Source organism: Phaethon aethereus (genome assembly GCF_964289735.1).
Source record: "Phaethon aethereus genome assembly, chromosome: 17".
NCBI classification, from domain to species: domain Eukaryota; kingdom Metazoa; phylum Chordata; class Aves; order Phaethontiformes; family Phaethontidae; genus Phaethon; species Phaethon aethereus.
The window spans coordinates 6,261,316-6,275,609 of record NC_138593.1 but is presented as its reverse complement, the minus strand read 5'-3'; the positions used below and the strand labels follow the sequence as shown (position 1 = coordinate 6,275,609).

The 14,294-nt window shown below is 40.5% G+C and overlaps 1 protein-coding gene across 1 annotated transcript in view; it reads right to left on the bottom strand.

Moving 5' to 3' along the window:
• The window catches only part of ADGRD1 (adhesion G protein-coupled receptor D1), a gene marked incomplete at both ends in the record, with an annotated part of 155,743 nt that overhangs the window by 48,114 nt on the left and 93,335 nt on the right, over nt 1-14,294 (bottom strand). Inside the window, 2 exons of the mRNA XM_082007811.1 lie at nt 1,943-2,054; nt 4,839-4,942. Of these exons, the coding sequence (XP_081863937.1) occupies nt 1,943-2,054; nt 4,839-4,942 (216 nt within the window). The remainder of the gene's footprint in view (nt 1-1,942; nt 2,055-4,838; nt 4,943-14,294) is intronic.

Below are 14,294 nucleotides of genomic sequence, written 5' to 3'. Positions count from 1 at the left end.
CAATTAAAGATATTAAAGCTGATGTCAAAGCTAGTGAGAACAGAGCAGGCAGAAGGTAAGGAGATGAGACTAATGACGAATCACAACACCCCTGATGCCAAGTGGTTAAAACAATAAAAATAAAGTTGTAACAGATAGTACGGACATCATGGTTTTCAACTTTAAGATCTTTATAGTATTGTGTCCTACAATTACTGCTGTTACAGTATATAACATGTTCAGCAGGGTTTTAGCTCTCTACTGACTCAGAGAGGACTATTTTAATGCCTGGTTTCCATTGCCTTCAGTTTCAAGTTGTATCTTTTGCTGCTCTCCACTGTCTCCACTCTGTTTTTCTTCTAAACCATTCCCTACCATTTTCTCCCTTGCACATCATCTTACTCATTCAGGACCTGCCTGAATGTTAAACAGCAAGAGTAAGAAGTTGGTTTTACGAACTGCTTTTAGATCCTCAGGTAATAATACGTAAAACCAGACTTTATTGTTGTATATAAGCTTAACAGAAGTTCAAGGGAACCCATTTGACCAGAACATAAATTTAAGTAGCTGATGTATTGGCAAAACTAAGAGTGTGCAAACCTCATGTTTACTTATACTGAGAATAAAAAGAATGAAAGATTAACAGAAAATGCTTGCTGCTTGTTAAAAGGAATATGGAAAAACAGCTGGTCACAAAAGTAGCCAAGTTTTGTCCATTACAAAAATAGAGCACACTGGAAGATTATTTTAAAATCAGGTTTCGTTTCTTCTTTTTGCAGGTGGGACCTTCCATCAGCAGACCTCATGTTACTTTAAATAGCATTTTTTAAACACAACAGCTGAAACAAATTGGTTTTACTGGTATGTAATAGTGTTAACTTGGCATATTCGTCTTAGTCTAACCCAGCTGTTCTAGATACCAGTTTTAATGGTTTAGATCCTGGTACTCTGCAAAAGCAATTCCCACCTGTAGTAGCAGATCCATAAAATCAATCTGTAATTTCAAGTTCCCATCTATGTGACCAGGCAGAAAAACCCTATACCATGTCAGCAATAGGAAGGTGTTTGTCAATTGTGTAAGTGCTTGCCTCAGATGCCCAGAGAAGTATATACATGTTTTACAATACTGAGGATCTCGGATTAAACTCTTACACAGTGATACTTAGACGTAATGCTTTCTGCCACTTTTGGCTAATTAAGCAATAGTTGCTGTACCTTTCTCATTGATTTTTACTCAGGTCAAATAAACATGAATGATACTTAAAAATAATCTATATTTCCAGAGTAAAGATGATCAACAAATCTGCTGTTCAGAAAAACAATGTATTCTAACACACAAATAAAACTTTTTGAGCAAAAAACAAAGACCTTCCATTTTGCTCTCCAAGAAAGCAGAAGAAATTGCCACAGCTCCATCAGGAAGCTCATTACCTTCCAACAAGAATAAGAGGACTTTTTAATGTGGAAAAGATAAAGATAAACTGTACCATAGCGGAGAATAGACAGCTAAAAAAAAGCATGCCCCCCACTCCCAGCCCCAACCCCAAACTCTTAACAGAAATACAAATACCTTACCTAAATACAAAATTCATGCAAATTTCTCCAATACAGAATTCCTACAGTTTTCAGTACAGAGAATGGATGAGAGAAAGCATAAGCCTCATCAGGCAGAATTCAGCCACGCCATTTGAACACACAACTGAAATGTACTCCATTACTATGGTGATTTTTCCATTTGATGGGTGCATATCTATCTCAGTTTTGCAAACATCCAGACATGGACAGATGTTATGATAACACTATTTCAATACACTTTATCTAGTGTTGCAGGATGTCATTTTTGGCTGAGGAATGTTAAAAACAGGAGATCTTGCATGCAAGATGCTTTCTTGCATGTGGCATGTTGCCTTCCTTCCATGGAGGTGCCTTGCAAAAAAACACAATCGCTCTTTTTAGCACTTACCGTTCCAGGGCTGAACTGAAAGCTGGTGAGAAGCAGGATCTGAGCCACCAAGACAGCAAAGGACAGATTGGCATGGATATGATAGCGCTGGTTGCGGATGGTGCTGACAGACCTGGCAGAAGATAGAAAGATACATGAATAAAGCAGTATTCCAAGAAGCATGAATGTATTTATGATTTATCAGCAAGCATTTTGATTGGTTTTTGGTCACTCATTTTGGTGAGGTTACCATGATGTTTTCTGAATACTCCTTCCACCAGGATGGAGTCATACCTAACTGGTTTCTTGCATATTCTGCTGCTGTCCCGATTTGCACGTTAACTACCTCTGTTAATGACTTATGATAGAATATTAACAAAGAGATTGATCCTGAACGGTGCTGAGCTGTCAAGGAAGTCAGATCTGCACCTCTCAGAAAGCATACTGCGTCTTGCACCATCTAGCCCACGCTGTACCACCGAGTTTCTGGTTTTATTTTGTTGATATTTGCCTGTATTAGAAATCGGTGATCAAGAAAAGACTCTGGTTACAAGTTTGACTTTAACATTATCAGCTTTTGAGCACAGGAACCATAGCTACTTATTTGGATGGGCAATGCCTATCTTGACAGAGACTTGACCTTGGTTACAGCATCATTTGAACCTATCTCTCTTGGCTTTGCAAAAAAACAGCTGGAAAACTGACAAGAACATGCTTTTCTGGGAGTCTTCTGACCTTGTGTTTCTGTTCTCATCCAGAAATAGGAAGTAGAAAACAAACAAAAACATTTATCTGAACATTTCAGGCCTTTCGCATAATTTTATCCTTCTCTTTAAAAAAGAACAGTACTAGTGATAACAGGTTTTCTATCTCAATCCATACTGCCTGCCCACCCCTACCATCAGCTTTAATCATTTCGGGAGACCTGGACCATTTAGCTGTGGGAATGGCAGCGCTTCTTCCACGCAACAGTACGCACTCCCATCTGTTCATTGAATTGCGCTGGATGGTGATGACTTTTGCACCCGCTGGTGACACATCGTGCGTGCCCCCTGCAGCTGGGTGACGCAGACTGGACAGTGCAGATGATGGCTTGTTGCCAGCCCTGCTCTTCCAGCACTCTTGTAGCCAGTGCTCCATTAGAAGGGAGTGAAGAGGGAGACAACAAGAAGTATTGATGTCCTAAAAGTAATTCAAAGAGACAGGTTGCGCTGCCTGGTGCCTATGGCTTTCTAAGACGGAACTTCATGTAGTCGCGAACTGGAGCATTGTTACCCGGAGGCAATCAGGACTGCCCTCCTGGGAAGCGGTCGTTGTTGCCAGTACGTGGAATAGCACAGAACTTGCCAGATTCCTCTCCACTTACCTCACGGTCATCTAACGCTATATTGCAAAATTTCACTTCAGCTGTTTAATGAGGCCCTGCTCTCCAGTGAAAACCTAATCAAATTATTTTTAATTGGCAGTTTGAATGATCCTGTATGTAGGTGGGGTGCTTAACCCCGTGACAGTCAGCTGGGTCCAAGGTCTCTTTCCAAGTCTCCTGTTTGCCTTCAGTTTCTCAACGAGTTTGCAGCCCAGCAGCAGCAATACCGGCTCCTTTTGCTCCTTTTTCCTTTCTAAACACTCTAGCATCCAGTTTTGCACTCAGGCAAAAACGGAGCAGATCATTCCCCTTAGCCTAAATGTGCCAACAGTGCAATGACAGACAGGCAGACGTTGGACTTACTTAGAGTGGATTTTGCCACGCGTTACACAATCCAAGCATGACCAACACAGATCTCGACACTTGGAAATAATATGGGATTTGGAACAGACATTGCAGTTGGTTTACTGGGTTTCAGCAAGTCCTTTTTCCTAGAAACTAGCCTCTTAACAGGATGTCCAAAAGACATGCTTAGGCACAGAAATAAAAAATTGAACCCTTTGAGTAGGAAGAACATGGTTTAGTGTGCAAAAGGAGACAAGAGTCCCATTCCTTGCTGTGCTCCCAATCTGCTGTGCAACCTCAGACAAGTAACTTCACCCTTTGTCAGGTTTTCTACTTTTTATTTAGACAGACCCCGCTATGAAAGCTTTTTCATAAATGTTTGTATCAAGCCTAGCTGGGCCTCAGACTTAGTTGTCACTACTGGAACATAAACAGGAATACAGACCCTAAGTGTCCCATGGCAGAAACCTTCCCAGCACAGAGAGCCCTCGAAGGGGCTGCCGGGTTACAGGCAGGAGGCTGAAGAGATCTGGAGATTTAAACATGAGCCATGGAGTGAGTTTCATACTGCCTACAGTGTCCTTCATTTACTAAAGCAACACATTCGAAAACTAGCCTAACAGAGAACAGCAAGATACGTGAAAATTAATGTGGGTTATATGATGTAATTGTTTACAAGCTTTATGAAACAGAAGTGAGGCAGCTAATGTCGACCGAGCCTTCCTTTCTGGGCGTACCTTTATAAACACACTGCCTTACAGATAAGACAGTTAAAAAGCAGAAAGAAGTACTGACTGTACACTTCAAGCAATCCAAAGTGGTATCTGGGGGGGGAAGAGGGGATGATCCTGCAGTCCTTGCTCATACTATACTTGCCTTAAGGTCCAGATCAAGCTCTCCTACAACTTGCTTGCAAGATTCCTGAACTATAGCAAAACATGGAGAGTTTAAAAAAAATCCAAAAATCCCTCACAGGATGGAAATGACTTGCTATATAAAGACCACCCCATTTCAGGAAATGAAAGTAATTTAGAAATAACCAACCGTTACGAATGCATGTGCAGAATCTAATTAAGGAAGGTTGTAGAATTAATAGCCTTTGTTTTATCCTGAGCACCTGAAGGGATCCTAACCAGTGGCCTGAAGTGCGCTGCCTGGCTTTCTACACGATAGTTGCTCAGCAGGCGTTAAGTTAAAATTACTCACGACAATATAGCGAATGTGACCAACGTGATCATCAAGCAGAAGATGGACAGAGCACAGCCAATGTAAGTGATGGAGGAGAGGGCCACCTGGTGTTGTCTTGTTAGCTGTACACAAAGAAAAAAAATGAAGTAAAAACTATTAATTGATTTATTACACTACAGAACCACAGGGCACCCCCCTGCACATAGCGTTTCCTCCTCCATCCGCCCATATATAAGCTGATGTTCGCAATCATTCGCTGCTGTTTCTAACACGGCAAATGAAGAGCCAACTCCAAATTCAGTCACACAGGCAGGGCATCCACATGCCCATGGCATTTTGGTTCCCTCTTTTATTTCCTAAGTCAGTATTTCCTCAGAATCAGGTGGTTTCTCTGCCGCTACGACATCGTCAAGCCTGAGATTAGAGCAGTTTATTGAGCTGCACAAACAATGTCAGCAATGGGATCTTTCACAGCTCGCCGGGCACTTTGCTAATGCTCTCATGCTGCAATAATTTACATCATTGTGCAAATACCAGAAGTGCTTCACAGCAGTGAGAACTGACAAACCAAGATAACCCATAAATCACGGGCCATTTATAGCCCACTTGCTTTGTTTAATGTATCATGTTTTCGGTGCCTGTTGTAGGGCCTGGACTGACATCTACAGAATAGAAAACTACAGAAAAGATCCAGCATGAGCAGTCAGAGTGTAAGCCTCTCGTCTCAGCCTGTTTTTACCTACAGGCACCTTTTGTAGGCATAATTCAATTTTCATGAACGTTTAATTTGTAGCTCCATAGCGCTCGCCACTAGGATTTACGTTAAAACCTGGGTAGACTCAATGGGGGAAGGAGAGTGTGTTTTGACCATTCATCCTAAATTAATCAGAAAGTGTGCTTTAATTTTCCATGCAAGTTCTCGTAAAAGAATGACAAAAAAGCCACACCCAACAAAGGGAGCCAAGCAGTATTAATATATAATAAGTAGAACAGAACTAGGCAAAAAAAGTTTTCTCATCTCAGAAGAATTTTCAGACATTTTTCCTGACTTGAATTTGGACAGAGTTGACATTTCCACAAACTGCAGATTTAAAAAAATAAAAAAGTAGTTGCCAAACAAAAAGATTTCATTTTTATATTTGAAATACTATGTTTTTATTTCAATGCCTTTTCACTATAAATTAAATTCCTAGCTGAAAACTCATTCCAAATATTTATTTATTCTGAAAAATACTGAAAGGACCAATATGTTTTCTGATTTTTTTACAGTAACTCTATCTAATAAAAAATAATCCTTTCTCACAGTTTGGGATTTTCTATTCTTTTCCCCACACACAATAAAAATTCCCCCTAAACGAAGTATTTCATCAGAGATTATCAAACCCAATGAGTTTTAACAATAAGCTTCCCATTAAAATTCCTTTTAAAGGACAGAAATAACATGCCGTGTGGTTATGAGAAAAAATATCTTTTTTAATACAGACAAAAATAATGTGTTGTATATGTACATTTTTCCTGTAATTATCTGCCAACAGTATCAGCTCACGTGCAGTAACTTTCACAGTAGAACAGACTGTGGCTCGCTCAGCAATCTGAGAACTATTAAGTGAGGCAGCAGCAGCACTGAAAGACAACTGTTGCTATGGTATTACAGTTCCGAGGAAATATGATGCAGCTCTTCAGTATTTTTCTCTTTCAGCCAAAGACACATTTCTTTTCCCTGACTTGGATAGCATCAATTACAGAAACAAAAGGGTTCTGTGTGCTGGACCAGCTTAAAAGATCCGTATAATTTCTAGAGAAGAGCTCCTATTGTCCCTCTTTCCCCAGAGAAGCCATGTATAGCCATGCTTCACAGATTATTCCTGAAATAGGAATAACTTCTGTGGTAAATTGGGCAGTTTAGAAGCTATTTCCTCATTAGGGATATTCATGTCCAAATGCATGGACCTTATTTCCTGATTGCTCCAATACACATCCGTTTTTCTTGCTACAGGTGGCTTGCAGTTCTACAGAGGGAGGCAGAGAGCAGGGGAAGCTTTTCCAGCTTCAAGTCACTCCAAAATCAGTATTTCTCAAGAGTTCAAGGCTTGCTTTCACTCCTTTAACTCCCAGCACCTGAAGCCAAAAAATGTTCCTACAAAGGTCAAAGCTGCTCAGTGCTCATTTAGATTTGCAGTGGGCTGTCACAGTGTTTGCATTGGCAAAGGCGGATAAGATCTGCAAAGGAAAGGCAATGTCTTACTATCACATACAAGTACAGAAGATACAGGGGATCCATCTAGTGGAAATGGGAAAAAATCAAAGGCTTTGTTTTTTTCCATAATACATCCAAGAGAAGATGATGATCACACAGAAACCTTTTTCTAACTGGTTTCTGTTATAACTAACATGGCTCTAGGAAAGTCTTTCTCGGGGTTTTAGCTGAGTCTTCCTCAAGAAACCCCTGCAGGGCAAGACAAGGCATGGATCAAGATTCCCAAGTGGAGCCTGTATTACTTAGAAACAAAACAGGGAAAAAAAAAATCTCGTATAAACAAAATATAGAGGATTCATTCAAACCTAAAATAACCTACATAGGTCCCCACATCTATGAACTGGAAATAGCTCTTGCTCTGGTAAACACAACCAAAATCCCATGATGCTTTAAGAATGCCCCTCTCAAATCAATACACACATGAGTCTGGTAACAACTATTTCAAAAGCAACATCACTATAGTTCACATTCTCATCTTGCCTAGTGTGAGGGACAGAAAGCTCGTAGGTAGTTCTGACCTATTTTTTGTTTATTAAGGAGAAGGTGGAACCCATGATAGCTGTTCTCAAACTGAACTGCCAGGTTGGAGGGGTGCAAGAGAGCAGTCCCTGTTCGCAGCGGCTCCGGACAGCGAAACCAGCGCCTTTCTGTGGCTGATATGAATTGCAGGAGGAAGGATACAGCATGAAAAGAAGGCCTGGGATGATTTCCAGGGTGTGGAGCCTCATTTCTAACACAGGTATACGGTGCAGGAGAGAAGAGAACCTGTATTTAAAATAACAGGTCTCTACTAACTTCTCACAACCCACCTATTACAGCACAGCTGGATGTTGTGTGTCTATGTTCACGTTGTAAGGGATAACAAGCATGCAGTTTAAATACCTGGATTGTCAAAGCATTGTGCATCATCAATTAAGAAACAATTTCCTGTAAGTTCCAATGCTCTGATATGAGCTGATTTCATCTTACCTCAGTTTGTCTTTTTGAAGATTTTCAGACTTGTGCATGACATAGAAGGTAAGACAATAATTTGGGATGATCTTGTAGTTAGCACAAAAATGCTAATCAGGCTGTAATGCTGTTACTAAAGAAAATAGCATTAAAAAGTACTAAATAAAATATTGAGCAATCTGTGAAGTAGTCCTGTGAGCCTGATTCTCACACTTGTCCCAATGTACGTTAAATTATTCTTTTCTTTGAAAAGGTTTTGCTTCTTTGAGTTTATAAGGTCATTCTCTTACTCTGCAGCAAGCTGAAAAGCTAGGAAAAAAGCTCATGCAGTCATGAGTGTTAGTAATCATGAACACTAAGAGACAGATGTTTCTTAGTTTCAGCTTTGACAGTCAAAAAATTCATACTCCATATAAAACTCACATCCTTTTAGTTTAGGCTGTAACACCCTTTACCTTGCAAGTGGCACTAACAGCATGGACAAAAATCTGATGGTTTCAGTAGTTACACTCATCTGCAATATTGTAGTCTATTGTCTTACCCTTCTTCTCTCTCATAAGAGAGGTTAGAACATTCCTCAATATTTTTATTTTGGAAACTCACAGGCAACTGGATGGCCTGAGCAATTATCCTGGAAAGATACCAGTTCAGACTCTAAAGATATATTTTTCCTTTGTGATGTTGTTAATAACAAGAAAATGAGTGACATCTAACTCCTCTGTTTAAAAATAACTGCACAGGAAGATGAAAATATATTATTATAATGGCATGGTACTTTTAATCTCTGGAGTATCTGGAAAAGGTCAGTTAAGGCTGAAAGACTTGTTCAATAGGCTACACATGAAAAACTGTTTGATCTGTATCTAGAACAGAAAACCTAGTTATTTATGTAACTAATGAGCAACTGTATATACAACACAGCACAACAACCCATCAAAAAGCTAAATAGGCTACAGGAACACAAAACAGCAACCGGTCGGATCAGAGCATCTGTCTGGGCAACACAGGGCTCGCTCTGCTCAGTGTCCCCTTCCAGGTGTCCCCTTCCTTTGAGTGAAATTTGCACCCTGTTCCTTTTTCTCATTATTCATCTCTCAAGCAGTTGACTGCATGTTTTCTGCTTTGCCAAGGGGGTACTTTTGTCTTTCTCCAGAGGAAGGGACATTTTGGGGAAGTACTAATCTAAAATTTTCTTCTTTCCATACTGCAAAAACATCCTTCTATGTCTGCCTTTAGAGGCAACATGTCAGACAAAGGGCTGAGTTCAAATGCTTAAAACAAGGTTTGTCATAGCTGGTCCTGGAAGGGTTTGTCTGTGTACCAAATTACAACTTCACAATTTAGCCACCAAAAGCAGTAATTTCATTGTCTAAACTACTTTTGAAATCTCCTTTCTGAAAAGCCTTCTCCTTCTTCCAAAAAAAGACAAGTTCTTGAATTAAAAAAATGTTTTAAAGCCTTAAAAAATGAGCCTTGCAATCTAAAGACTGTATCATACCTATCATTTGTATTTTAATGCTACTTACTGGTAGAACACAGAATATGGTATTTTTGCATGTGCTTATACAGTGTATACATTTAATAAAAACAAAGTTATTTGTTTACTGGTGGAAATGTAATATATGACAATTGTATTTTGCCCAAACTTATATATAGGTATATATGTTATATACGTGTTATATTTTAGTGTCCCTTTTGGTCAGCTTTCCATCTCAAAGAAGCACTCCTACCATGAAGTTACTTACAATGTTGTATCGTTTATTGAACCGAATGAGATGTGCCGTAAGACAGTCAGCCGCTGGCATGGGCTGAAATCCACTCTCAAACCCTTCTGCAAAGGCTTGAAACAATCTCTTATGGGACATTTCTTGGGGGGGGAGGGAAGGGAGGAGAGGTAGGAGAGAAGAATTAAGGCTCAGCCAACTCTATTGAAGCTGCACCTTTAAAATGCAATCTGAATCCAATTAAGAAAAGGATGAATAATTAACTTTGGCAGCCTGAGTGTTTCGGAGACATTAAAACGCTGGCCTTGGCTGATGAAGCTAATGGTTTTAATTGCCTCCAGAAAGGCTGCTGAAATTCAATTTCAGTCCAGTGAGGCCTTTATTTATATATTAAATAACAATAACAATACAAATCTCTGTTTTCCTTCAGCTTGCCAAGCACTTTGTTAGGTACATAACATTATGGTTTTTTCAAATTAACATCTGTGTTGTGTTCAGGAGGCTCAGTCTGCTTACTGAGACCACAAGAACGATTTTGCTGGGGCCGTACCTAATGGCACTGCGCAATCACTTCTCACAGAAAAAGAAGTCTGACTTGATTCAGAGACTTCTTTTCTCAAGCCACAATGTATCAGATACCGCAAGTTTAGAGAAAAAAAAGCCTCTGAGCGTCATGCTTTGCAGCACAATCATCTTTATCAGCCATTTCCAGCAGAACCGCTTTTGAATTCCCATTCTCTATTAACTCCACAACTCCTGGTGATCAGCAATAAAGTGCTACGAAGGGGGCTTTTCAGGATTAAAGGAACATTTCCCTACAGCCAGCCCAGCCTGGTGGCTGCTTATTTAAAACTTTTCACTGTGACATGAAAAATCTGGAATTTTCCAAATCTCCCTGCCAAGGTGTTAATTAGTATTTTTAAAAGCCCACGTCGTCTTTCAAAGTCATTCTGGGCAAGATGTCATCAAACAGTAGGTAATGTGCTCATTACAAATCTCACACCGCAAGCTTTTAGTTCAAATGAAGCCTGAAGGAAGCATGGCAGGGAGGAAGGACTCAATTTGTGAAGTGGTACCAAATTATAATAAAGTTTGGGGATCAGGAAAGCAGGTATTTGCAAGCTCTTCTTCATATCTCTGTTTGTGTATAACAAAGCAATGTGTTTTTTCTGCCTTCATGTGAGGCCTAAGACTTGCCGTGTTTCTCAAGAAGTCTAAACGCTGTATTTACAGCAGGTTATCCTCTGTGAAACTGAAGGAGCTACTTTTGCCCATACACCTAAGACTTGTACATCTGTTCTGTACTCACTGTTCCAGCAAGAGCAAACTCATGCTGTTCTCCAATTAACAGCCAAACTGAAGTCCATCAGAGGGGGCTACGAGGAGAATAAACCCCAGCGTGGGTCCAGCAGACTCTCGCAGGCAGAGAAACGATGGTCTCTTGCCAGACTCTGAGTCTGAAATTTTTCAGAGCAGCTGAGAATAATTAAATACCCAGCTCCCAGTAAAATTCAATGAAAATTACTATGTCTGCCTCCCTTATCCCAGGCTTGGGCTTTGATTCAGAAATGTCCATTTCGATTCAGGACTGCTGCTAGCTGTGGCTTGCGCCGCAGCCAAGAGGCTCCAGGTACCCAGCCCTGAATTTCCTCTATGCTACGCTTTGGGGAGAAAGGGCATAAAAAGGACAATACAGGAGACAGACTGAACTTAAGAGTACAGAATGACTAAATTTAAAGATATTCAACAGAGAACAGTGATGGATAAAGGTGCAGTGTCATAACATTTTTATACTGCATGGGGAAATCCTTTAGTCAGCGAGCAAACCTAGCTGCCAAATGGCTCAGTGCTTTCATGTTCACCATAGAAAGGAAGTCTATGTGATTTTGTTAAATATTCTGATTAAAATAGAGTTCTGTTTCATGCTCCTCAAACAAAAGAGTTCTTTTGACCATTATAGCATGCTTAAATATTTGTGCTTTTCCAAAATAAAAAGTCATTTTTTGTTCTCCTCTGCGGAGTGAAATTCAGTAACTGCCAAACAATTCGCTACAGAATTTGAGGGGTTTAGTATCCTGCAGCATGAGTCCAACTTTTTCCATGTAATTCAACGCAATTAAGGACAGAACCAGAAAGTCTCCTATTTCCTCCCATCAAAATCAACAGAGCTCCACTGGCATAAAAACAGAATAGGGGAAGAATGAACAATGGCTCTAAGTTAAAAATCAAGATTCGTGCTCATTTTCAGGAAAGATGAGCATGAGTATAGTAAGGACAAAAGAAATATGATGCATAACCATACTGTGAACACATCAGTGAAACGTGTTCCTACAGTGGGACAACATTTACTGCAATAAAATGGAGGGGGAGGTGGAGAGAAAGAGCAAAGAAATTTCACAAAGCAATGCTAGAATAAACACATAGGCTGATTTATCTTTGTTCATCTGATGGGTAAGGGCTGTCTAAACTGTCTATAAAGATCTCTTCAGTTAAATAAACTGTCAATGGTAATAATCAAGGACAAAAAAATTGCAATGTCTATCCAATTTTTAAATATGCACCACAAAAGAAAAATTACTGGACTAAGGCACTATTCTTTTTATGTTGCCAGCAATGAAAAGCATGCTGAGAAAAGTAATTATATTAAAGTTACAAAACAGCAGAAATCAGAGAATGCCACATTATTTCCATTTCATTGTCCAATTAGAGTATATAATCTGAACCTCAGCTGGCTGAAAAATTTAAGAAAAAATGTTATCATTTCAGGCTGCTATTTTAATGCCCCCTGAGTGCAGTGTTTGATTAATAACAGCAATATTAGATTTAGGAAAACAGTGCTCCAAACTTATAAATTACACACCTTTCCCCCATATTTTTAAAGCGTTTCACAATATTAGGACATTTTCAAAACAGCCTTTATGAACACAAATAGATGGATTTTGTTCTCAGTCAGCCATACATTGTCAAAACTTGCTGTCAAACTCAGCTGTAACAGTGAAAAATGAAATAAACACACACATGTTGTCCCAAAGAAGAAATTTGGGATGTCTTTCCTTTTGTAAATAGAACCTCACAGCCAAATCCCCAAGCCTTTTCAAAATCCTGGGCTCGCTAAAGATGCTACAGGTTGTCTCTATAGCTCTACCTGCAAGATCAGATGTTTTTAAATATTTTCCCCTTTATAAACAATTCTCTGCTTTCAAGCCCATTGGTGGGCAGCTTGAACTATGTTGATTGATCCTCCCTTCTGAATTACGGAACAAGAGCTACAAACAGGATGAAAAATGAAGTCATTTCTAGCTTTAGAAATGCAGAAAATGTGTTTTAAAACCTGAACAATTTCTACCACAGATTGTATGACACTATTACTTTGCTGGAAATGTCCATCCACATGTGAACTTTATAGTAGTCATTTTTATACCCTCACAGTTGGAGAAGAAAGAGGAAAAAACAGGGAGAAAAACAATTTAAGAGAATGGTCTAGGAGCCATAACAGTTGTGCCCTGCACTCGTCACTTGGGGGACGGGGACCCAAACCTCAAGCTCTATTTTGCTGTGGGAGACAATGATTTCCCCTTTAAAAGGGTTTTTGAACTCTGGGTCCCCAGGTGTCCACCATTCTTTTGCTGAAATGACGTTTATGTGGCAGATGGTACAAATAGCCTGGCATGCTTTGTAGTTGTCGGATCGCTATAAAAATAAAAACTGCCAGATGGCTGGCATGTTTCCTGGCAGGAGCACAGGGCCCCACTGACTGATGAGAGGAAGTAAAGCTGCCCAAAACAAAATAATAGCATCTGAATTTTCTCCGGAGTGCTTCTGAAATGCAGCTTACTCCGTGTCGTGTTTGATTCCTGCTGTCTAGGAAGCACCTTGTGACATCCCTCCATCTGACTGCACTCACATCTCTCCTCTGGTTTCATCTGTCCCACCCACCCCAGGAGCGGGACCCCTCCACCGGCCATTTCGCCTCCAGCCGCAGGTACCACCGGGTGCTGGGTGCAGGAGGTGGTGTTGCAGGTTGAGATCTCCCCAGGCTCTGTGCCAGCAGAGGATGCCTACTAGAGGGAACTTCTCATCTCCCACCCTCTGCTGTTCCTGCCCGGGTTCCAGCCTGCAGCACAGCGGAGGACTGTCGTACTACAAGAAAACTACCACAGGGAGCGTATCACCCGGGGTGCCCTCTCCTTGGACTTTCTCCAGAAGAAGCAAACATAAACCAGTGTAAACACGTCAAACGAAATGGATTCTTTCTTTTTCCTACCGCAGCTATATTAATGCACCATTGCCTCCCTAGCTCTAACATCACCGGGCGGCTGGCAGCACGGGTTTGTTCTGACTGCACCCGACGAAGCAAAAGCTGGAACGCTGCAGGTCAAGTAAGAAGGACAGACGCGAATCCCCAAGAGTGCAGCTTTAGCTATGATTTGCTATGGGGGACTTTTTTACTCTACCTCCGATTCCCCCATCAGAAAGATGCTTGATCAGAGCGGTGAGTTTCCCAGAGGAGGGGTACACGAATTAGTTAATATCTGCACAACT